This window comes from Centroberyx affinis, unplaced genomic scaffold (genome assembly GCF_046629955.1).
Source record: "Centroberyx affinis isolate AG114_WGS23_722 - 3 ecotype Tasmania unplaced genomic scaffold, CSIRO-AGI_Caff_v1 ptg003528l_1, whole genome shotgun sequence".
NCBI classification, from domain to species: Eukaryota; Metazoa; Chordata; class Actinopteri; order Beryciformes; family Berycidae; genus Centroberyx; species Centroberyx affinis.
Window position 1 is genome coordinate 149,315 of NW_027281472.1, and position 23,190 is coordinate 172,504.

Here is a 23,190-nt window from a genome sequence, read left to right on the forward strand (position 1 = left end):
ACTGAAACAATGAAACTTAAAACCTCAAGTCGGATCAAAACTATATTTCACAGACAAACGGTATCAAATTTCACAACAGTGTATTAATGAGGAAGTACTACTGTCTGTGTTCTTGGTTGTTGGTGTCAGTCTTACCTGTCCCTGCAGGACCAGCAGGGGCTCCACCCATACTCATACCTAGAGCCTGGGCTAGGGTGATGTAGCACCTGTAGCAATCAAACACAGGTGCGCGCGCGCACGCACACACACACACACACACACACACACACACACACACACACACACACACACACACACACACACACATAAACGTACAGACAGATATATATGTATGTATCCATATGATTGCTTCTTTGATAAGGCAATAACCTCTTCTTTCCTCCCCACACAATGTTAAGCACTGAACAAAGGGCAAAAAAACACGTAAAAGTAACATTTAAGGCTAAAACTATGAGAGAATAAGTATTTTTTTTCCTGATGTTCAGTTCACTGTGCAATAATAATAATGTCAGACTTGACCTCTTCCACAGAGAAGTCAGGGGTCAGCTACAGAACAGCGCCCCTGGAGCTGGTAGGGATTCAGTGTCTTGCTCAAGGACACTTCAGCAGGGAGGATGCTTGACACTTAGCCCTCTGGCTGAAGGGTGGTCTCGCTACTTACTACACTGCTGCCCCCTAGTCAAACATCCTTCCTTTGCTCTATATTCTCTGAAGGAGAAAGTAAAAGTAAGCCTTCAGTAATCATTATTCTCCCCTTGGCACCCATGTGGCACCAGCTCCACCTTCATTCATTTTCATCCGAACTTGTGCAACGACGGAGAGAAGAAAGGACAGAGAGCGTAAAAGAGTAAAAGAGAGGGAGTGGTAGAGAACAAAAGCAACAGAGCGCACGCTGGAGGGAAAGAAGGAATGGGATAGTGTTGCGGGCGGGGACTGAAGGAAGTCAGAAAGTCAGGACTGCCTCGGCGCCTGCGGCCATAAGGCCAGTATGCCACTTCTCTGGGGAGCTGCTGTCTGATGTCCGCTGGTAGCTCCCTGCCACTGTCTCTTCTCATCTCTCTCTCCCTGTCTCTCCTCAGCTTTTTTTCTCTCTCTGTCTCTTCTCATCTTTCTCCGAGTCTGTATGGCTGACACTGGTTGTTGGTGAGTCTCTCTCTCTCTCTGCCTCCATCTTTGTCTGATTTTCTTTCTCTTTCCCTCATTTTATCCCTTGTTCTCTCTCTCTCGCTGTGCCATACCTGTCAAAGACAGAGGTGATGACCACTGTGGAAGAGCCCCAGCAGTTAAACCCCTCTAATTGTATCTCTTTCCACTTCCACTGCTATCTCTCTCTCTCTCTCTCTCTCTCACTGCTCCTTAAGCTCTAACTGTCATTAGCCACAGGCATTATAACCCCTAAAATTTCCTTGAGTGTCATAGTTCCACTAGAAGTTTCTACTGCATCACACTGATAATAGTCACCCATATCTTGAGCTGCTACCTTACTTACTGCTGTCAGCGATTGGCTCATATGCCTACTGGCCTGCAACAAACACTTTGGAGAATGCACACCATGCTATCAGATTCTCTTCTCCTGTGTGTGTGAGTCTCTCCTCCTGTCAGCCTGCGGGTTGAGATGACTAGCTAGCCAACTTAAGGAACTACCCAGCCATTTTAACTCTGTCTTTGTGTGTGTGTGTGTGTGTGTCCCCTCATGTATGGCCCTCTACCTGTCAGTCAACGGCGTAATGACAAGCCTGTCAGTGCAGCCCAGGAATTCGTTCTGGTAGACAAAGCCCACGTCCGTGATGTTGATGATCATCTTGTCCGAGTCCTCGTTGAAGTAGAAGCGGCACTGCTTCAGCCACTCAAAGTCACTGGGGCTTTTGACATGCAGCCGACACTGGAGGGAGAGAGGGAGAAGGGGGAGAACAGAGAGGAAGAGAGATAGAGAATGGGGAACAGAGAGGGTGAGCGAGAGAGCAGGGGGGAAAAGTAATGGGAGAGTAGAGAGGGGAAGAGGTGAGAGGGAGGTAAGATAAAAGGATGGGGAAAAGCGAGAGAGAGTAGAGGACAGGACATGAATAGGGAATGGAAGGATGCGGTGATGTGGTGGTGAGGGATAAAAGCAGGAAGAGAAAGGGAAGGAGATGGGTAAGGGTCGGGTGGAGGGTACGAGAAGAGGGATGAGGGGGCATGAGGTGACGGGGAGTTAACATTAAAACGGAGGAAAGAAGGGGTGAGGCAGGTATAGGGGAGGATGAAAGAAGAGAGGTGAGGGGGCATGAGGTGAAAGAGAGGTAATGGAAAGACAGGGAGAGGGGGATGAGGGGAAGAAGGAAATGCAGTGAGAAAATTAAAATGAGGATATGGAGTATGGAGAAAAGAGGCGGCAGAGTAGGGAGGGATAGTGTGGTGAGGTGGAATAAAACAAAAAAATAAAGGTAGGATAGGAGTGTGAAAATGGGGGTGTCAGGGAGAAGGGAGGATGGGTGACGAGACGGACGTCAGGAGAAATTACGAAGGAGGAGGGGTGAGGTGAAGAGGACAGCGAAAAGGGGATTGGAGAAAAAAAAGGGGAGAGAAGAGCAGAGAGGAGGGGATGTGTGAAAAAGGATTGGCGAGGGAGGCAGGGAGGCAGGAAGGGGGAAGAATAAATGAATACAGCATAAGGAATACATAAGTGTCGGAGTGGCAGAGGCAAGGTCTGAGGGAATTAAATAATACTGATAAAAAAAATAAAAAAAACGCCTCCACAATAAAGTCCATCACACCTCTGTTCACCTCTGAGACCAGGAAGGCAATTTACTGTGCCTGGAGGGGAGACTTCAAACACGGCCTTTTCTCTAGGTATTCTCTAGGTATGGCACTTAAAAAAAAGCTTTGAAGGCTATTGTCACACAGAATTGACTCTATGCAGATGAGGTGTTTCAGTGCAGCTGACCGTGTCACAGTGCATGAAAGCCGCAAACCCCCACTGGGATGTCAGAACATCAAATGCTGTTTCACAAAGGGATTCTGAGATTCTGATTAGATATAAACGTGAGCAGAACATTAAAAGAGTTTGTTTTATGCTTCCATACCATCCGTGATTTTGCTTCAAAACTATTTTAAAGCAAGTGCAGATAACAAACCATGTCATGATCATCTTTTAATACTCCTTCTTCAACTCATCAGGAAAAAGCTGTCTTTTCATTGGATTTAAATTGGTTCATCTATAAAGTCAGGCCAGACAATTACAGTTAAAGTCCTCCAAAGTATGATTCAGCATTGACTGAAGTCTCACCAAGTCATCAATAATCGCTGAACATGGCTGATGGTGAATGTGGACGGTGATAAGGTGTTGGGCCTCATTTCTCATTTCAAAAGTAATGTTTCCATTTTACTTATTCCTCCTTGAGAGCATTCATCTGTTACACTACTTATTACTTTTCCATTACAATTCATCATTCACTATGATGAAAACAAATCTGTGGAAGGGAGTGAGTTATAGTTTTTGGATAATTCAACTTGTCTGACAGGGTGTGAGACAAAAGGATCACATTACGTTTCTACTCACCAGGTCATCGAATATGTCCCTCTGGTGGACGTGGATGGTGATGAGGGTCTCGTACTTGGTCCTCTCCACAGCCCCCAGGTCCCTGGTGGTCATGTCAATCAGTGTGTTCAGCAGGTCTAGGAAAAGCTGGTTGGTCTTGGCCATGATGCGGCGGTCGTAGCGGGCGTTGGTCAGAGCCTCCTCGGAGTCCCTCGTCCAAATCATCTGGACACCTAGCAAGCCCACCTGGAGACAAGGACAAGGCTGTTTGGTAATCCAAAAAAAATGCAGTGACAGTTCTACTGAAGTACATTGAGCCATAGTCATGGCATTGTAAATCACACCATAGAAATTTCATTGTACTCTCCTGGACACCAAACCAGATCTGAGAATTAAGGATATTGCGTTAAGGATAATAAATGATCACGGAAAGTTCACTGACTATCCAAGAAATCAGATGAAGCACAAGACTGTTGTTCTGGCATCACAGACATCTTCCTCCGAATAACAGAATGCCAGTTTTTTCCCCCAAAATTTCTATCTGCATTCATGATGTTGGTGTACTCAGTATGATTTCTTGGATATTATATCAAGTTTTGAAGATGATTTACTTGCAGTACACAGTCTTGGGCCGACAAGCACAGCATGTAATGGTTCCTGAAACATATTTTCTGCAGCTCAAGTTTTGAAACTTCTCCGGAGATTAATTATTTGAGTCGGACTCTGAGCGACCCACCTGAGCGGGGAACGAGTCGAGGAAGTCGATGAGCTGGAAGCCAGAGTCCTGGATGGTGAGGGCGGCCTGCCGGATCACCAGGTGCAAAGACCTCTGGGATTCCTTCAGCAGGGCGTTGAGCCACACCTCCACATTGCCCTCTGCTGTAACGGGCCGCTCCAGCTCCACGGTCTCCCCCTCCCGCGATGATATAGCCAGGATACGGTCGTACATCTGGGAAAAGGTGACATTGATTAGAATCACAGATTGATTATTCTAATCTATTTGTGAAGAGATACCCAGGACATTGTCACACATATAGGATTCCATTAAAATCATAGGAAACTGATCAGTCAATCCAATTCCAAGGGATTCTATCAGAGGGGCGGTGAGTGACTAATGCAAACAAGCACACGCTCTAAGCAGCACCATAGAATGCACCTTGTCATGGAAGCGGACACACTTGATGTTGTCGAAGACGTTGAGCAGGTGGGCCTGGATGGTGTGGGAGTCAGAGGCCTGGCCCAGGATCTCCAGCAGCGCAGGGTCAGAGACGAAGAAGAAACGAGGGAACAGCAAGCGCTTCTTCTCCAAGTAACTGTTTGACAGAACAATAAACAGAAACAGAACAATGTTTTCTGCAATACTTTATTTCTCAGCAGCTGAAAGACAACACAACACATCAGTGTTGTACAGCATAATTTTCAAAATTCTTATTATATTGATTTAACAGTTTACAATGTACATCTACTTTCTCTTCCCTTCGGATGATGTGTACTCTTGAGCTAAAGAACAAAAAAAAGTCCTTGAGCATCAAATTTTTTTTTATTTTTTTTTTTAGAGCAGTTTAAAGTGCCACCTAGGAATATACTTGTATGTTCGTGTCCATACTTATATACCTGAAAATATCTAAATAAGTGGCAGTAAAAGGAGGAAATACATTTAAAGTTTTTTTTTTCATTTTTTTCATACACACTAACTTTGTCTCTATTTCACTGTATATTTAGGTTAGATAAACGGAATACATTTTCTCTGTGACACTTATCCCTTCCTTCCTTCATTACTGATTGACTTTGCAGCGGAACACCCTGTCACATTATTTCCCCCAGTTTGAGTGTGACTGCTTTGGGATATTGAATTACTTCCTACTCACCCTGTGAGTGACTTCTGGCAGATCTCCAGCTGTTCGAGGAGGTGAGGAAGCAGCTGTCCCATGGTCTCGTCTCCCACGCACGACTGCACCACGTTGGGCATCTCGTGGGCTCGCGTCATGATCTTCACCCACGACTTGTCGATGTTGGAGAAACGCTTCGCTTCCTAAGGTGAGTCGGTTTGTTAGTTAATCCCTCGCACCTGATTTTCATGGTGACTTATGCCACTTGATTTTGCTAAAAGTCAAGTCGCAGTGCAATACACTATCAATGATTTGGCTTGGAGCCAGGGTCATGGAATACTTTCTACACATGGGAGGCAATGCCAGCTGTTAACTGCAGTCCCAAAAAAAGTAAAAATGCAAATATTAATTTTATGCAGGACACTGACATCTTTTAATTACTTTAAATCATTGAGAACAATATTTTCAATAATGTTAGATGTCAGGTGTTTTTAAATAACTCCCTATGAACCAAATTTCCCATCGGAATTAATTAAATGACACCTAATCCAATATTACTGCAAATAATGTGTAAACTTGTGTGGTTTTATAATTTGGTTACATAAGAGAACAGGGGGAAAACAGACATTGAACGGATTTCTGTGTTTTAGGATGCTACCCATATAATTCCCCCTGGGATTAGAGAATCTAATGTAAATGATCCGCTGTGACGTGATCTACCTTAGGTAGCTGTTTAGCGATGTCTCCTGCTACGAACACGGCCTCCAGGTAGATCCACAGGTTCTGGACCGTCATCCAGTTCTCTATGATATCGGTGGTGTTGGACAGATTCTGCACCCACTTCTGAATCTGGGCCTTAAATGGGGTGTTGTACCTGTGGAAGGAGTTATATCAGTATACATTAAAGGGTACATATACATATGACTACAATGTTATGTAAGATGTATTATATAACAGAGGCAATTATTTGTATTAGTGTGTGTTGTACGGTTGCTCCGATTTAAAGGGCACAAGATATTTTGCTGCATCCTGCCTCAGTAACTACAGTAACTACTCTCTGCCATAATCTACTCCATTGTGTTGTGCAGTTAAACTGACCACATGTGCATTAGCAAGCCTGTCAAAGTGGTGGTGCTTAACTGGAATCAATGATCAGGTTTATTTGACCATCTTAGTCACGGTGAAATGACAGGCATCACTGCTCAGAGATGAATAATCCAGCAATTTCACTCCAAGCAATTAAATAAGCATGATCCAATGTGCTCAGATAAACTGCATTTGCAACAGTCGAATAATGTTGTCATTGATTCTGTAATTGAACTTCTTTTCTGATTTATAAGGAAGCACAATCTAGGCTCTGTTTCTTTAAGAAAGTGTAGCGTCTTATCACAAAAAAACACCTCAAAGTAAAATTGTCAGTGTTAATTCACTTCTTGTTAGTGCCCTCCGTCTCCCTTATTTGCTGGGAAGGAAACCAATCAAAAGAGGATGACAACAGACTGGGAAAGATCATAAAGAATCTTTAATCACTCTTAGAAGAGCCATGTTTAAATTTCAGAGCATCCTGGACAACACACATCACCCACTTCACAATGTAGCGATTCAACACAGAAACTGTTTCAGTAATAGGTTAATTATTTCCAAAATGTCTAAAGAGGTTCAAACGCTCATTTGTTCCCAGTGCGATGAAATTGTGGAATGATCATAATGGATTTTTTCCTGACCCGTCTGCTTAGCATAAACATGTATGGGTATGTAAATGCATGTGCTGTTTTGTCTCTAGGTAACATCATAGAGACTTAACCAAATGTAAGGCACTGGATCAGACAGATCACTACGCTTCCTCACTGACCGCTGCTCAATGAATAGATGTGATGTGGTGGCTCTACTAATAAGGCCTCTTTGGGAATGGGAGTGCTACTTTAGAATAGAAAACAATCAAATGAATCACATCTCCCACATCCATGGAGGCAGAACAACTCCCAGTGATGGGTATCATGACAAAATTAGTTTGGACAGCGCTCAGTTCACTCTCATGGTCCTTGTCAAAACCCTAATAGTGTCCATTATGTCCTTCAGCCTTTACGCACCTGTTGCTCATAAGAGACCCCAGCACCATCAGGCTGTCCTCCATGCTGGTGATGATCTCTGATGTGCTGTCTCCTCTCAGCAGCAGCTCTCCGCGGGTCTTAAAGTTGGCAAACGTAAAGGTCTTGTTGTCCCACTCTGCGATCACCTGCTTCAGCTTCTGCTCGATGTCCCGCTCTTTCACCGCACTGATGCAGATGTCCTGCAGGAGAAACCCAAAACATCTGTCACAACAGCAACAGTACCAGCAAACAGAAACATTGTAAATATAGATCAAAGGAAGCAGACGAGTAAATGTAGGTGGCTAGTTCATTTACATTATCATCATCACTGCCAGCAACATCAACATTATGAAACGGCAAATACAGAAATCATAAAGATTAACCAGAACTCCCTATAAAGATGTCGGCCAGATTTAAACAACATAGTAAAACCTCACCACCGCACTATTATTGTGTCCATGGTTGATTTAAAGGTCTGCGCAGAAATGCCTGCTAGAGTTTAATTACACATCTATCTGGTGCCAGAACCTCCATCTTATTGGAAGATTAATACTCACATCATTGTGAGGATGACATAAAGGCGTATTGCACAACCCTCTACCATAGAGTTCCACACTTAAACATCAGATCGTTTCTGTATGAAAAATAACTGTATGGCACATTTATATTCCTGGTTATCTATATTTCATTTTAGAGTGGACACCGAATGGGATATGTAAGTATCATTGGACAAGATTTATTGAGGAAAGTCCAAACCATTTTGTGCAAATTCATCATCGTCATTTCAATATCCCCTTTAAATTTGACCAGTGAAGCCTCCACAATTTGTAAAGTTTAAAGGTGTCAATTCAATTTTCACCCTTTATAAACTGTAAAAAGCAAAAGTCCCAAAACCTTTTATATCTCTGTTAGCCCTGGTGTCCATTCTTACCTCAATCTCCTCTTTACACTTGAGCAGAGGAGCCTCCATAATGTTGCGTAGCTTGAATGTATCGCTCTCCACCTCAAAGCTATGCCCAGTCACCTGCTCACACAACCCAATACTTTTATGGTCAAAGAGGGAAAACTAGGCTGTCAAGCAAATGCATGTTATACAGAACAAGGCAGGCAGGAAAAGAAAACCGAATCTCAAAAGTGGCATTTGACTAATCATTATTGAGTGAACAACTGTCATCAGATTGAAAGGTGGATCTTGGTGATGCTCTTCCAGGTGACAAGACCTTGTAGAGGAAATAACTGAACCTTGGCTTTGTTTCATTGACTGTATCTGGGGTCGTCACCTCAGTAATCCTCTTCCAGTGGCGGGTCATCATGGCCTTGTTGGTCATGAGCTCCAGTAGGGGGCAGCACTCATTGAATTCATCAATAGTTTTCTTCAGGTCCAGGAAGGCCTGCCACTCCTTTAGGGCACGGGGCAGCTTGCGACACCTGGAGGTAAAAAGGTTTACAATGATCATTAAACTTTTTTTCCTGTACATTCAGTGAGTTAGCGTACGTGCAAACTAAATACGTAGCATACTTAAACTGCAATAACACTGGACCTAATGCTAGGGGTGCAACGGATCACAAAACTCACGGTTCGGATCGTATCACGGTTTTGAGTCACGGATCGGATCATTTTTCAGATCAGCAAAAAAAAAAAAAGGGTTAAATGCACTTTAAAAGTAGGCAGGTAGCAACACAAAGCAACAAGCACTTTAAAACAAATGTAGCACTTTAGGACTTATATTATGTATGTTTGAATGTATAAATGTGATAACTGTTTTTGCTGTTCTTATTTTATATATTTTATTTACCTATGTATGTGTTTTTAGTATTGACGTATTGAAAACACATTGTAGTATTGAAGTACTGAATTGAATTAATTTAAAAATGTGCTTCTTTGGTTCTGATGCAGCCGCCTCTCTCTGTCTGTAGTCTCCACTCTAGTCTCGCTCAATGTCCCGCCCACAGCACTCTCTGATTGGTTACAAGTCACGAGTAATAGCCTATCAACACTGAAGGCTCTGCCACAGACAGGCAGAGAGACCGGAGTTTCTCTGAGCGGAGCTGTGTGTGAAGGGAAGGCAGCATGTTGCTGAAGTTGAAATAAACATCACAATCTTGCGATCTATTTCAATCATGACAAGCATGTCCAGTTTCCCAGTTCCACCACTGAAAACGCCCGAAGGCAAGTCACAGCCTACGGGATTTCACTCAACGGAGGAGAGAGCGACGGCTTTTAAATCAGTCGCTCGTTTTTTTTCCTTCCCTTACAATATCATTGCGCTTCAGATTAAAACACAGCAGCATCTGTCTGTCTGTATCTTTTCACTGCAACTCTGCATCGAGACTTAGGGAATTATTACTTTAAAAAGTAACAGCGGCAGTAAAACACTATAATGGTTAAACTTTGCAATTAATCCGCGGTTCATATGCGTTCCGAACCGTGGGTGCGGATCCGTACGGATCACGGATCAACTACGGTCCCTTACACCACTACCTAATGCTCAACACCTCAACACCACTTAAGCCACTTTTTAATAGTTTTATATTGTTCATCTTCACATGCAAATATATCCCTGAACTCACATAGGATTTTTTTATTATTACTACACTGGACTTATTACTTTAGCCACTTTTCCCTCAGGGGATCAATAAAGTGCAATCTTATTCTTACTTTACAATATTATTGTGCCATTGTATCCACAGAGTTAGCGTATAGTCAAAAAGTTTGGATTTCTCCAGAATGAAAAAAGTGCACCAGGCCATACAATCAGTGTGTGTGTGTGTGTGTCTCAAAAGTCCTGTGCCTACCAGCACCGTAGACAGCGGCACAATGGATCCAGTTCAAAAGCGCACTTCTTAATTTGGCAGATAGTATTTCTACCAGCGGAGGGAGTTTACCGACTTCTTCAAGCCTGTTACATGAGCACATATTTCCTTTATGACTGCTAAAAGGACATGAGACCACAAGGCAGCTGCTCACATCCTCCACACTACTTTCACATTGTCAGGCGGAGAACACAAAAGTGGAGGCAGAAAAGGAGTGTCTTTCTCAGGTTGGAATGCCTTTAACGTCTATTCTCCAAGCTTCTTCCCCCTCGTCCTATTTCCCTGAGAGACGGGCACAAAGAGCAGTCCCTTTTAGAGGACAGAGCCCGCAGATAAAGAGGATGGGGACGGTGAAATTGAAATTCTTCGGAGCATTCATGCAACTCTATGAAACACATTACAGCATAACTCGAGGGGAAGGCCTCCGCATCAAGCCATAAAGAGAGGTGATGTTGAGGGGAATGACTGGTGAAAATGACTTCCTCACTGGAAACTTTGTCGCTGCTCTTCCCTTGTTATGGTTCTTTATATAGAAGTCAGGGAGTTTGATGATGGGTGACATTGCTTGAAACCTCAACCAGGCTTGATTGTTATGTGTTCGGGTTTGGTTGTGTAATGTGCAAAAACCTTTGCCACCTTTTCAAGTTAATCAGTAAAACACCCTATCAGTTCAGCTCTGATTCATTTCAGTTCATGGCACATGAACATTCCCAAAGGTACCCTACCACCCATTTCAGTTCCAGTTTAGCTCAGTTCAGCATAACTCATCTTAGATCAACTCAACACAGACTGAAACTGTTCAGTATTGGTCAGTCCACCTTGCTTAAATGAAGTATGAAGATGAAATGTAGATGTCAATACACCGCTGTCTTACCTAGTCTGGAAGTCCAGTAGCTCGTTATTGATCTTCTCGATGTGGATGTCAGCCCAGAGGATGTCATAGTAACCGTTGACGGTATCGATGACATTGTTGTACAGGCCATACAGCTTCTGCAGCAGCGCCAACTGCTTCCTAATCTCCAACAGCTGAGGATGTTGGGTAACGGGAAGCCCAAACAGCTCCTCTCCGCCTGTGTAGGTGATGTACTTCCGGAACAGGTTGTCAAATCGATTCTGAAAAGAAGGAGAATGGTAAGAGAACATCTAAAATCAGTTTGAGTGTCACATAATAAAATTAAAATTGGGTTATTTATAAACTACTTTTTCCAAAAAGTCTCTCATTTGCATTCACTGAAAATCAAGAGGACATCCGCCCTTCTTGGAACATGATTATACTGTAATTGACACTGTGGGGAGCCAGACCCATTGCCATACCTAACTAACTAACTGACTGACAGACTAAATAATGAACTAAATAATGAACTGAAATTATTATTTCTCACTCGGGGACTGAGTAACATACCTGGAACATGATGAGTCTGTCGCTGGCATCCTGAGGAGCTAGCCCCACCACCATGGGGCCGTCCTACAGCGGAGAGGAGAAAGTAGGCCATGTCATCAGTTACCAAATAAAGTCTTAATCAAGCCATGTTAATTATGCACTGTAATTAAAATAAATAGCTGGAAGGGAAATTAGCACAATAGTGGTGGTTGAGAGGGTTGTCTGAGCCTGTCTGAACACACACACACCCACACACACACCCACACACAGAGAGCCAGTAGTGTATGGTGTCAGTGAAAATGGAAGTTGGCCAGTCAACAATTTTTCAAACCAGCTACTGCTGTTGACTTCATGCTGATAAAGAAGCCGTATACTTAAGGGGGCATAAGGGTAAGGGTGTGTGTGTATGTGTGTGTGTGTGTGTGTGTGTGTTCAGACAGGCTCATGTGTGGCTATACATGTTGGGTTTTTCGTCTTTGCATCTTTTTGTCTTTCTCTATTTAGCATGCGCCATGAAATGCTTGCTCCAAAGGGTGACAGATCACTGTCTTGCTACACTGGCTGTATGGCTACCGTCATGGATCACTATCTTGCTACACTGACTCTATGGCTACCGTCATGGATCACTATCTTGCTACACTGGCTCTATGGCTACCGTCATGGATCACTATCTTGCTACACTGGCTCTATGGCTACCGTCATGGATCACTTTTGTTCTTGTTTTCTCTTTTCCCTCCACCTTCTCATAGTCTTGGTAGAAGTGTTGGCAGTCTTCCACAAAGGTCTCCACGTTACTGATCAGCTCTCCTCTGAAGTTCGGCTGCAGGGCCACCAGCTCGTTCTGCACCTCTGTGCCCCGGGACAGCAGCTTCTCCCAGGTGTAACGCAGCGTATCCACCTTCTCTGCCTCTTCTTTTGCTACTGACAGCTCATATTTATGGAGCATGGCATATGACTCCTGAGGGGAAGGGAAAAGACAGAGGATGTTTTTGAAGGGAGCAGATGTTACAGCTCCCACCTGACATCTCAGACAATTGCCACTACTATACAGACAGAGCAGAAACATTGGCAAATCAAACACACCATCATATTGGTCATTAATCAAATGGATACATAGAAATTGTCACACTTCATGCATTCCTTCTGCACTGCTGCTAATGTTATGCTCCAATCCAATGTAGAATTGAAAATTCAGTGGTACTAATACAGGACACTACTGAAACAGTAGTGTTTAAGAAAAACTACTGAAATGTTTTATGCACATATTACACAATACACTATTGAAAACCTCTCACATACACTGCTGAAACACTCATGAACACTACTGAAATGCTTTGTTATACACACATTTCTCACAAAATCCTCTGTGTGCGTATATATATGTGCGGGCTGGGGACAGCAACTGAAATGTGGAAGACACTATAATGCTGTAATATACCTCTATGGGTCCAACTTGAAAATCAGTAGATATCTGGTGCTCTCTGATCTCTTTGAGTGCTGCCATGGCAATGCGAATGTCATCCAGGTCTTTGATCTGACGATTCAGCTTCTTTCCAGCTTCATCTACAAAAGCAAAGATCTGTTCCATCTCTGAACGATACTTCCTGTTACAGTGCAGGCCGTAGTCCACCATCCAGCTCTTGGTTTCAGCAGTGAGTGACATCTTCAGGTCCGCTGGTAACAAAAAAAACCCCCCAAAAAACAGGTGAATATGCAGACTCAGAGGACAGTGATTGGTTAGTAAGCAGGGTCAATTTGATATTTCACATTGGTGTAAAATTTTTTCAGATTTCCAATCAATCAGAACTGGAGAAACTGAGATTTTCAAACTTTTCAAACAGAAAATAACGAAAGAAAGGGAGTGATGTCACTACAAGTAACCATGAAAGTAATTATCAGTGGCATACTTGAAGTAACATGGGGATATGTGTGTCAAAAGCGGCTTGTTTTATCTTTTAAGATGTACTGTTATAGTGTAGGTCATGGTCAAGGACTCAGCTATTAGTCTCAACAATATCAAGTCCACTTGAAATGAATGAACTGAAATGTCAAATTGAAAATATGTAATCTATAAAAAAGGGATTAATAGGTGTTTTGGTTACTGAAATAGAAGCTGGTTCATAGGCTTTTACATTGGTTTAGCCAATGAATTACAAATTTCAGTATAACAATAAATATCCATAGGTCTCTGCTTTTACATGTCCTCCAGGTGTCGTTGTAATTGAGTTAAACCCTGTAACAGTGTTAGAGCCAATGTTCAGCTCCAGAACTAAGAACTATATTCTTCACTGTTGAGTTCACTTATGAGTTATAATACACCACTATCTTTTATCTGTTATTTTACATTTAGATAGAGCAAGAGTGGGGACATCTAATAAAGCCAACTTTTCACAGCACTGATCTTCAGCTCCAGATTCAATTTATCACTGAACACACTATAGGAGCTTGCGTGTTGAACTGTGGTACAGATCTCAAAATGGGTTGTGGGAATATATCTATATCTATATGGGTCCACTCCCCACCTAGCAAAAAAAATTAAAACCATTTTTACAAGCCTGGTTCTCGGAGCAAAAATAAAACTAAATGTCTGACTTTGGTCCAGGGCTGGGAAAGTTTAAGAGCCCCTGCTGTAGGGAATAATATTCCAGGAGAGTTTAGTATCTTAATCCAACCTGTGAACAGAGCAAGAGCTCCTACAGTGATGTACTCTGGTTCAGCGTTTATTTCCAGTTCCAGGTCTCGGTAGTAAAGGATCTGGCTCTCAAACTCCGACAACAAGGGATTCCCCTGGCTGAACCTGGAGAAAACAAACCAAAAACCATAATTCATATTTGACATTACTATGTAATTCTAGATGTTTTGCATTGCATTCATTGGCAGTAAATTGTTACGCTGCATGTATTACGAATAAAACTGTCAGTGCTCAGTGGTAAGTGTCAGATAAGGCAGTCAATCAGTCCGGAGTTTATCACTCCATACTTCTGGATGGTGTCTTCACGGTCCTTTCTCCAGATGTGATGGTAACGGCTAAAACGCTCCAGAGCGGTCATCACCTCCTAGACAACAGTAAGATAAAACAGGAATTATCATGTGGGGAAATATAGCAGCTATTAAAAAGGTACATTTAGATTTAGCATAATGTGAAAAGGTAATTCTTATTTATGTGGCCGTTGGAATTAAAATACATTCCCATCATATTTTATTGTATTAAATATACAGTATATCTACACTGTGACCCTTTCATTCAAGTTCCTACATTTACATTGGGCATGCACAAATGTGCAATTGTTTAAGCAGGTACGACATAATGAATTAAAAAAAAAGACATATTTTAGACATGTGTTTAGACATATTTGGAGAATCCATTTATTTGATTCTCCTTGCACTGTATAGGGTTGTCGAACTCAAGATATGTAATATGCGTTGCTGGAATTTCCCTGTTGAAATTAACATATGTGTTGTTCTTTAGCTCCACCCTATAGTACCTTTTTGGTGGAGTTGATTGAGGTGCTGAGAACAGAGACCAGCTTGACTATCTCCTTGTTCTCTGACACACTCTTGTAGTAGTTTCTGGCCTGGAAGGGAATGGCCTGGATCACAGACGCAGAGATGTCTGAGGTGCTGCCATCTGGAAGGAGCAGAGATTGGAGGAAGGGAAGTAGGGTTGAGAAGGGGTGGGGGTGGGATGGGGGGGGGGGGGGGTCTGAATGTTGTCTGGAGGTTTGCTTTAGCTGATGCCATGCTTTTGCTTTGACTCCCTCAGGCCATCATATAAGTCACACTTTCTTAAATGGCTGTTGCACTGCTGCTATACTGGTACTGATCATCATAAATCAGACAAAAATCCCTTTAAATGATGCAGACATTGAAGAGGAGGAGAGCGTCAAGTAGTATTTCATCTACACACAGCACATTTATGGATCAAATTCACATCTGTTAACAGATACAGTCTTTGTGATTATAATTTTAACCTTATCATCTGTAATATCATCTGTTATCTTACTAATACAGGATAGATGCAGGATGGAGGACTGGAGGAAAAGTCTGCCTGAAATATGACATCAACAAATTAAAATAATCATGAAATTCTAATTCCACTTTTCATGTCTAGGAATCACTGGAGGGATATCTGAAGTGATAGGGCAGGAGCTTTAAAGGCTATAAACCTCAGAAACAATTTCCGTCCAATTTCCATCTCTGTCCTCAACAACTGTACATGACTTGCAAAATGCCCCACCAAATTTCCCTCTGATCTCTGTTCACACACATACATATGCAGAGAGACAGAGAGAGCCCAAGGAAATGATTTGCCAAATTTAAAATCACTCTACATCCTCTTTCAACCCTGTTCATACTCTTCTAAAGCCGACAAGGGCTTTGAATAATACTGTATCCCAAAAACTGATGTGCCTCCATTGAATTGAACATTGAAATGGTGCTATTTTCATGATCCTAAGGCCTTGAAATTATTTAGCCATCAGTCTGATATGAGAACGTTTTTATCTTAATTCCTAAACAGTAGGACCTGGGTTCTCTGTCAGGATGGAAAGAAGTGTTCACATCATGTTCATGGTTGTATTGCTTTCTGTCATTAAAGCCCCTGCAAATCTCTCTGTCCATTATAATCCAGTGCTTCACTACATTAGCTCCATGCTAGCCAGACTGCAATGCAACTACATTTGATAGGTTGAGTGAGATTTTAAAATGTCTGATGTTTAAACATCTATTTCCAAAGCCATTGACAGCATGTTTATCAGTGGTTCCATCTGCTCCTAGTCAGATGCGGTTTTGCTCTGCTGAGCTGTGAAATGAGGAGTTCTGATTATCCAATGACTGTGGTGCAGTGGTTAATGATCAGCGTTCTTGTCTGCCTGGTAGGAAGCAAGGGAACTACACAAAAGGAATACTTCTACCACTGTGAAGTTAAAATAGACAAGTGGGTAGGTAGGTAGGTGTACAGACAGACAGACAAACAGACAAACAGACAGACAGCTGGCTAAGATGTCTCATGTCCTCTCATACCAGCCAGGCTCCTGTAAGTTGTGTCTCCATCCTCTGATTCGCTCTCACTGCTGTCCTGCTTCACAGCCGCCATCCGTCTTTCGCTCATCTTTCTCTACAAGCAAGTAAACACACAAGAAAAAACCTGGTTCCTCAAAGCTTGTTTGGGAGGCTAAACAGCACTTTCACGCAACAACTGGGAAAACCACTGTGTAAATGGCTCATCCTCACTGCTACTTGATGAATCCTTAGTGGTTCCACAGAGTATTCAGTGATTCTAAATAGAACCAACGTGTTCTACAGTTTGTCGTGTTCTATTCTTCTGTATAGTGTAAAAATGAATCAATGTTAGACGGTATGGAGGTGAAGTGGTTTAAGCATCTGCATAAAGAATGAAAATACTTAAAGATGACCTAGTTTCAAGACCCAACTGAGCTCACGTTGTTGACCTTTGTTTTTCTCTTCAGTAAAGAGGAATAAAGCCCCTTTGGTCCTGAGAATTTGCCATATTATGTTGTCTGAGGAAAGCACTTACAAAAATTACTACTTACTAAAATTTCCCTCTTAGAGTTAGAGTGTGCTATTCACAAACAGTAAGTCCTGATAGAGCACTTTATCCTGTTTTTGATCCACACACAGTCCCTTATTCAATCATCTCCCTCTGGGAGGACAAAAGGCAAAGAATTGTTTACTAGCAGGAAATATCCTATACGAGCATTCAGCACTTGGATAAAATCCTGGCAGATATTACACAATCCTATGTCCTCCTATTCCTGGCAAAATTATCTTTCCTGAGAAAAGAAATGACAGAAATGATATCCCTATTCTTCTTATTTCTCTACTTCCAATGCCTGAAAAGTTTATATGATAGAGACACAAAGTTTTTCTAGGGCATCTTTGTAGGGCAGCAACAACAAACCTCTCACCAATCAGTTACAGATATGGAAGGTTTTCTTCCAGGTTCTTTATAAGCCAGCGTATAAAACTCTATTACCTGCCTCAGCAAGTTGAATAGTCTCATAACTTTTCTTAGATTATCTATTTTTTCCACACCTTAACCATAACCTCATCTTGAAGATTATGCTCCCCTAGTCTACTCTCTTGTAGGATCTGGCCACAAGTATATTAATAGGACATTCTTAGGTCATTCACATTCATCCACCCACTGCTGCCAAGTCAATGTGTCTTTCATCAGAGAAAGTAAACCAACCTTGGAGATCCTCTCTTTGCTCCACTGGCCGACTCCCTTGCTGACGCTGACCACACACTCCACGGCCCGGTTCAGAGCCTGCTGGACCTCATCCAGGGCTGGAACCATAGCGATATTGGGGATGGAGAGGGTCACGCAGACTCTGAAGATGGGCTGCTGACCACCGCTCTTGCCGCGACTGGGGGAGTCGCTCTCGGCTACAGGAGGAGAGAGAAGTAGCTTTGTGATTGATATGATTCAAGGACCGAGCTTGCTAGACCCTGGCAGTTCAGAATCAGGCTAGAGCCTCACAAGCCAGAATGTATGGGGATTGATGGAGATGGTATGGAGTATGTAGTTAAATAGCCCCTGCTAGGATAAAAAAAAAAAAGAAAAAAAAAAAAAGAATGGATAAAATGCAGTATTGATAATATGAGAGCAGCGAAGTAGTTAAGTCAAGGCTCACCCAGGAAATGCATGAGCGAGGAGGCGTGGATGCGCTTGCGCAGCATCTCCAGGGTGTTCCTTGTCAGTCGGAGCAAGGCATCCACATTGCGGTGGTTGAAGTGGGAAAGCAGCTCCTGGGCTTCCTCTTCCATCACCTCCATCAGGTCCCTCTTCCTCTTCCTCCTCACCAGGGGAGAGGCGGGGCCAACGCTGGCTAGAGGGACCAGGGTGTTTCTGGAGAACAGGCGGCCCTCTGATCGGCCCTCGTCTTCGGCTGGGAGACAGGAGGTGAAACATTTGCAATGAACATGTAATGCCGCAGATACTGTAGAGATGAACGCTTGTTTGTCCGGCTTGCCCCATGAGGAATATAAAATGTGAACTGACCCCAAGCCCCCTATTTTTTTATCAGTATTAGTTAGTTTACCATCACTGTCAATGTGGTCCATGGTCTTGCTCTCGGTGCGGCTTTCTTCCACAACCTTCTCCTCCTCCTCTCTCTGATTGTGGTCAAACTCCAGCAGCATGTTGATCAGTTCATTGGCTGCCTCCTCCACTAATGAGCTCTTGGTGTGGAGGCTCTGGGCTGCTTTGATACACAGGTCCTAGATATATATACATACATATACATTCATATATATGCAGCTCAAGGAGTAGAGCATGGCAGCATGACACTAACTCTAAGGGTATCATTCTCTCCCATGCAAAAAAAATGGATAGTCATTTTACCATACAGTGCTTTGGGTGAAAGCTTCTACCAAATGACATATGTAGTTTATGGAGCATTGTGTCTGTGTTCATCAGTTCATTAGCTGCATCCTCAATCATAAAGCTCTTGGTACAGATGCTTTTAATTTTACAAAACTCCTATACAAAGCTCCTGGGATGAACACAGTAAGAAAGGTGTATATGGATGAAAATTTGAACTTGTCAGTTCATTTCCATTTACTTCAATTCAACTGCATATGCAGGATTTGTGATGAAGTTACCTGGGCACAAAATCAAATTATGTCCACCTCAATGACTGTCAATGATTTCTACACAATATTGGACATCCCAGGGCATGAGTGGAGAATCCCAAGAGTCAATGTGATATTCGCATCCTGTCAGCAGTGAGAGTACCATTTACATTACCATTCCTGTTTGATGACTTAGCAGCTGTTCTATCACATTAAAAAAAATCACGATTCATGACCTGTAGCCTCTACTGCCAATGAGCCTCTCTGTGCCCACCCACAGGGACTGTCACAGAAATGGACAGAAATGCCATTATTGTAATGGAAAACTTGTATTAATCTACACATGTTATGCATGACTCGTCACTGATCTGAAAACATTATAGGAATGCCCCATGAGAATAAAAGCAGTTGATTGTGTAGAAATTATTAAATAATTACAAACCAATCAGGCGTTGGACGATGTGAGGCATTTCAGTACAATACCAAAAAGGACACAGAAATATTCAAATGAACATATTTTTCTTTTACTGTAATGAGTGGATTACAATATTCATATCAACACCATGTATTTATTTCTTTCAGTGAAATGTGTGAGTGTAGCATCACTGAGAAGGTGTCCTCAGTCAACCTACCTAGTGTAAATACAGGCTGAATAAATATGCGGGTTGAGACAGACAATGTATTTATTTACCCTGGTGGTCTGAACAAACTCCTCACAGGTGAAAGGCTCATCCTCTGGCAGAACACACAGCGTGGCTCCGCTCATCTCCTGCAGTACCGTGTCTATCCTGAACTCCACCAAGTCATTCACCCTGTCCATCAACAGCTCCAGGTCCGCTGGAGAGACAAGAGGGGGGAGACAGGGATAGAGAGATAGAGAGATGCAAAAAGAGATAAGAGAGAGAGAGAGAGGGGCACAGATGGGAAGGAGGGCGAAAGGGGTTGAAGGGGGAACAGAGGAGGGATGGACAGACCGAGAAAGAAAGAGTATCAAGGAAATGGAGAGAGGGGGAGAGGGTGTGGCAGGTCAGAAGAGACAGCATATGTGTGTGCGAGAGAGACTGAATTGCTTATTTGAGAGTACACACACATGTATAACACACACACATTTATCACACTCACACACACACACAGAGAGAGTACACGATGAATCCGTTCATGTAAATTTTCTCAGACATTGTCAGTGCTGAGTTGCAGGATGTCTCACGTGTCAGCATGGGGGACATTGATCTTGCTGGATGTTCTGCTTACCCAGAGCCTTGTCGATGCGGCTGAGGTACTTGTCTATGTTCAGAGATGTCCAGTTGAGGGAGGTCAAACCAGGCAGTATAGCCTCGTCCACCTGTCAAGTCAGTGATGCGTATTGATGCACGTTGCAGCTGCTGTTTTGATCTCTTGTCATATGTACTTGTATTATCACACGTCAGATGTTTCATGTTGGAAAAAGCTGCTTGAGATGCATGATAAACAATCAATAGGAAAAGCAGTGTGCTGACACAGTGAGGTAAATTTAGTGTTGCTGACCATCATGGATAGCATACATAGATATCACATCAAAGATGAAAAAACAAAATAAAACAGAATCCCTTTTGAAATTAGTCTGAATATAATAATACGTATGCAATGAGCTGTATTTCAAATACATCTTGGATTACTGTACCACTACATCTTATCTTACCTTAGCGACATGAGGCATGGCCAGCTGTTCAAAGGCACTCTGAATCTTAGTCCGCACTCTGGAGTTCTCACTCAACATCAACTGGAAGGGGAAGATATTAACAGGATTATTTTATTCACTCTTAACAGTGTTGAATTGATTTATTCAGTGAGAACATTCAAAATGTCCAATTGGAATTATGTTCCCAATCAGGATGTCACTGATTGAACACTGACAAAGGACACTATAATTTACCAGTCTACAGAAATGTAAAATCAACAGTTATTACTTTGGCTTTCAATCTTTTATTTGCATGTATTTACAGTTGTGTATAGCTGTGTGTGACTGTGTATTTCTGCAATTGATCCACCTGTAATTTGTTGTAGTTCTTTTTGAGGGCGCCCTGTTTCTGCTGCAGCAGGGCAGCAAAGGGCGGGATCTCCAAACTCATCCTAGTCATGCAGTCCGTTTCCCGGATCTGGGTCAGGATCTCTGGGTCAAAGTTTACAAACAGCTCCCCTGTCTCTGGAGACCTGACCAGCAGAGAGGCCTGCAGGCCCACCCTGGCATCCTCCATCTGGGGAGGGGGGAGGGGAACAAGTATAGGGTAAAACCATAAATGTCCATTTTGTGAGAATGTACTCAATATTTCATTTTTTAAAAGTGTTGACCTCATTAAGCCAAAGGCATTCAGGCTTTTAGGTCTACCCAACCAACATTATGTTTCCTCTCTCTCTCACCTGTTTCATCCAGCCGTGATGGTAGAGCATCTCGAACTCCAGCAGGACCCTGGCCACCCTGTTGTAGTTCCTGATGATCCTCTTAGCCTCTGGTGTGGAAAGAACCCCTGGATGCTGATCAGGGAAGGATAATCACGGGATGGTATGAAATAGGTGTAGGAAATGGGGATGGTGAGATGGATGGTGTAGGATAATTTCATTGATTCAGAAAGAAAAAGAATGTACTGACACCAAAGTTACTGTAAGTCAATAAACACAACACCAATTGAGCCATACAACAGGGATATATACACACACATTCACAGAGGAGTCACAAAATTCAGCTTTCCTGCCAAAGACATTAAACTGATGTCAAATTAGGATTAATTACACTGTAATAATAGGGACACTGAGGAGCTGTAATTTAAAGCACTACTCAGTTTCACTGTAGAAAGGCATATATTCAGTATAACCTGTTGAAAGAGGTCCATGGGGTCCTGGATCCTGCGGTACAGCTGCCGGGCCCACAGGATCCGGCCCCCCACCGGCGGTAGGTCCCGGCCAATGGGGGGGTCCAGTTTCTGCTTGGTGTAGATGCGAGAGACCATCTCAATGTCCCGACCATAGTTCTGCAGAATGCGCTGGTACTTCTCCTCAATGCCAAGGTCTGGGATGCCCAGTCTGTTTTTCAGTAAGTCAAAAAATAGTTACAATTCAATTAAAAGTGTGATGACCAAGAAGAATGAATTAAATGGAATGTGAGTGAAATTAAGAGTCTTTTGAGTAAATACAGTGTTACATGCCATGGAGCATAGAGAGATAGATCAGTGGTTCTCAATCCTGCTCCTCAGGACCCAGAGACCTTCTGGTTTTCATTCTAACCATCTAATCAGGGACTCATTTACACCTGGGATGCCAGGTGGATGCAATTAACTGCAATGAACTAGCTGGAAGGATAGAAAACCAGCAGTACTCTATCCTGAGGACTGGGATTGACAACCACTGGTTTAGGTAGACGATGAATAGAACTGAGGGTGGATAAGAGGTAAGGAAGCATTCAACAGAGGATTACCTTTCAAATTTCTTCAGTACATTTAGGGCTCTCTCTGTATTCTGAATCTTTTCAAACGTGCTATCCATGAAACTCTTCAGCTGATTCTGGAAATACCAAGACAACAAACAAAAAAATGGTGGTGAAAGAGATTGTGGTACTCAGAGTGATACTTTTACATACAAGAAAAAAAGTCTTTGACCAGAATTAAACATCGCACAAAAAGTTCGGAACTTTGTGTTTGGTAGATTATTTCTCTGTTGTAACAATGCTTCTTGGCAATACATTTTATACCGTTGGAAAGCCTGTTTATTTCCCTTTTAAATGATGCCTCATTTGTAAGGAACATGCATTTGTGGGATGAGCAGCACAGCTGAGTATGTGGGTTGCGCTCATGTAAAATTTGCCAAATCTTCTCTGCCAATGCCAAACAGCTTATTCTGCTGTTGCTATTGACTCTTGTTTGGTGTTGTTTGGTGGATTGGATGATTGAAGTCTATCAGTAACAAGGAAGAAACAAGACATATTGGCAATTT

General features: G+C 42.6%; 1 protein-coding gene across 1 annotated transcript in view; it reads right to left on the bottom strand.

Annotated features, from left to right (window-relative positions):
* dnah5 (dynein, axonemal, heavy chain 5) overlaps positions 1-23,190 on the bottom strand; it is a 106,520-nt gene that overhangs the window by 68,723 nt on the left and 14,607 nt on the right. The window contains exons 13-41 of the mRNA XM_071539855.1: positions 22,676-22,761; positions 22,077-22,284; positions 21,625-21,738; positions 21,255-21,461; positions 20,906-20,986; positions 20,479-20,569; positions 19,919-20,064; positions 18,726-18,873; positions 18,608-18,621; positions 18,288-18,531; positions 17,843-18,039; positions 16,654-16,747; positions 15,117-15,244; positions 14,611-14,687; positions 14,304-14,428; positions 13,070-13,305; positions 12,371-12,589; positions 11,653-11,715; positions 11,125-11,363; positions 8,717-8,864; positions 8,368-8,460; positions 7,437-7,636; positions 6,067-6,220; positions 5,386-5,549; positions 4,674-4,830; positions 4,254-4,466; positions 3,539-3,763; positions 1,710-1,882; positions 136-206 (exon numbers count right to left, since the gene is read on the bottom strand). Of these exons, the coding sequence (XP_071395956.1) occupies positions 136-206; positions 1,710-1,882; positions 3,539-3,763; positions 4,254-4,466; positions 4,674-4,830; positions 5,386-5,549; positions 6,067-6,220; positions 7,437-7,636; positions 8,368-8,460; positions 8,717-8,864; positions 11,125-11,363; positions 11,653-11,715; positions 12,371-12,589; positions 13,070-13,305; positions 14,304-14,428; positions 14,611-14,687; positions 15,117-15,244; positions 16,654-16,747; positions 17,843-18,039; positions 18,288-18,531; positions 18,608-18,621; positions 18,726-18,873; positions 19,919-20,064; positions 20,479-20,569; positions 20,906-20,986; positions 21,255-21,461; positions 21,625-21,738; positions 22,077-22,284; positions 22,676-22,761 (4,315 nt within the window). The remainder of the gene's footprint in view (positions 1-135; positions 207-1,709; positions 1,883-3,538; positions 3,764-4,253; positions 4,467-4,673; positions 4,831-5,385; positions 5,550-6,066; positions 6,221-7,436; positions 7,637-8,367; positions 8,461-8,716; positions 8,865-11,124; positions 11,364-11,652; positions 11,716-12,370; positions 12,590-13,069; positions 13,306-14,303; positions 14,429-14,610; positions 14,688-15,116; positions 15,245-16,653; positions 16,748-17,842; positions 18,040-18,287; positions 18,532-18,607; positions 18,622-18,725; positions 18,874-19,918; positions 20,065-20,478; positions 20,570-20,905; positions 20,987-21,254; positions 21,462-21,624; positions 21,739-22,076; positions 22,285-22,675; positions 22,762-23,190) is intronic.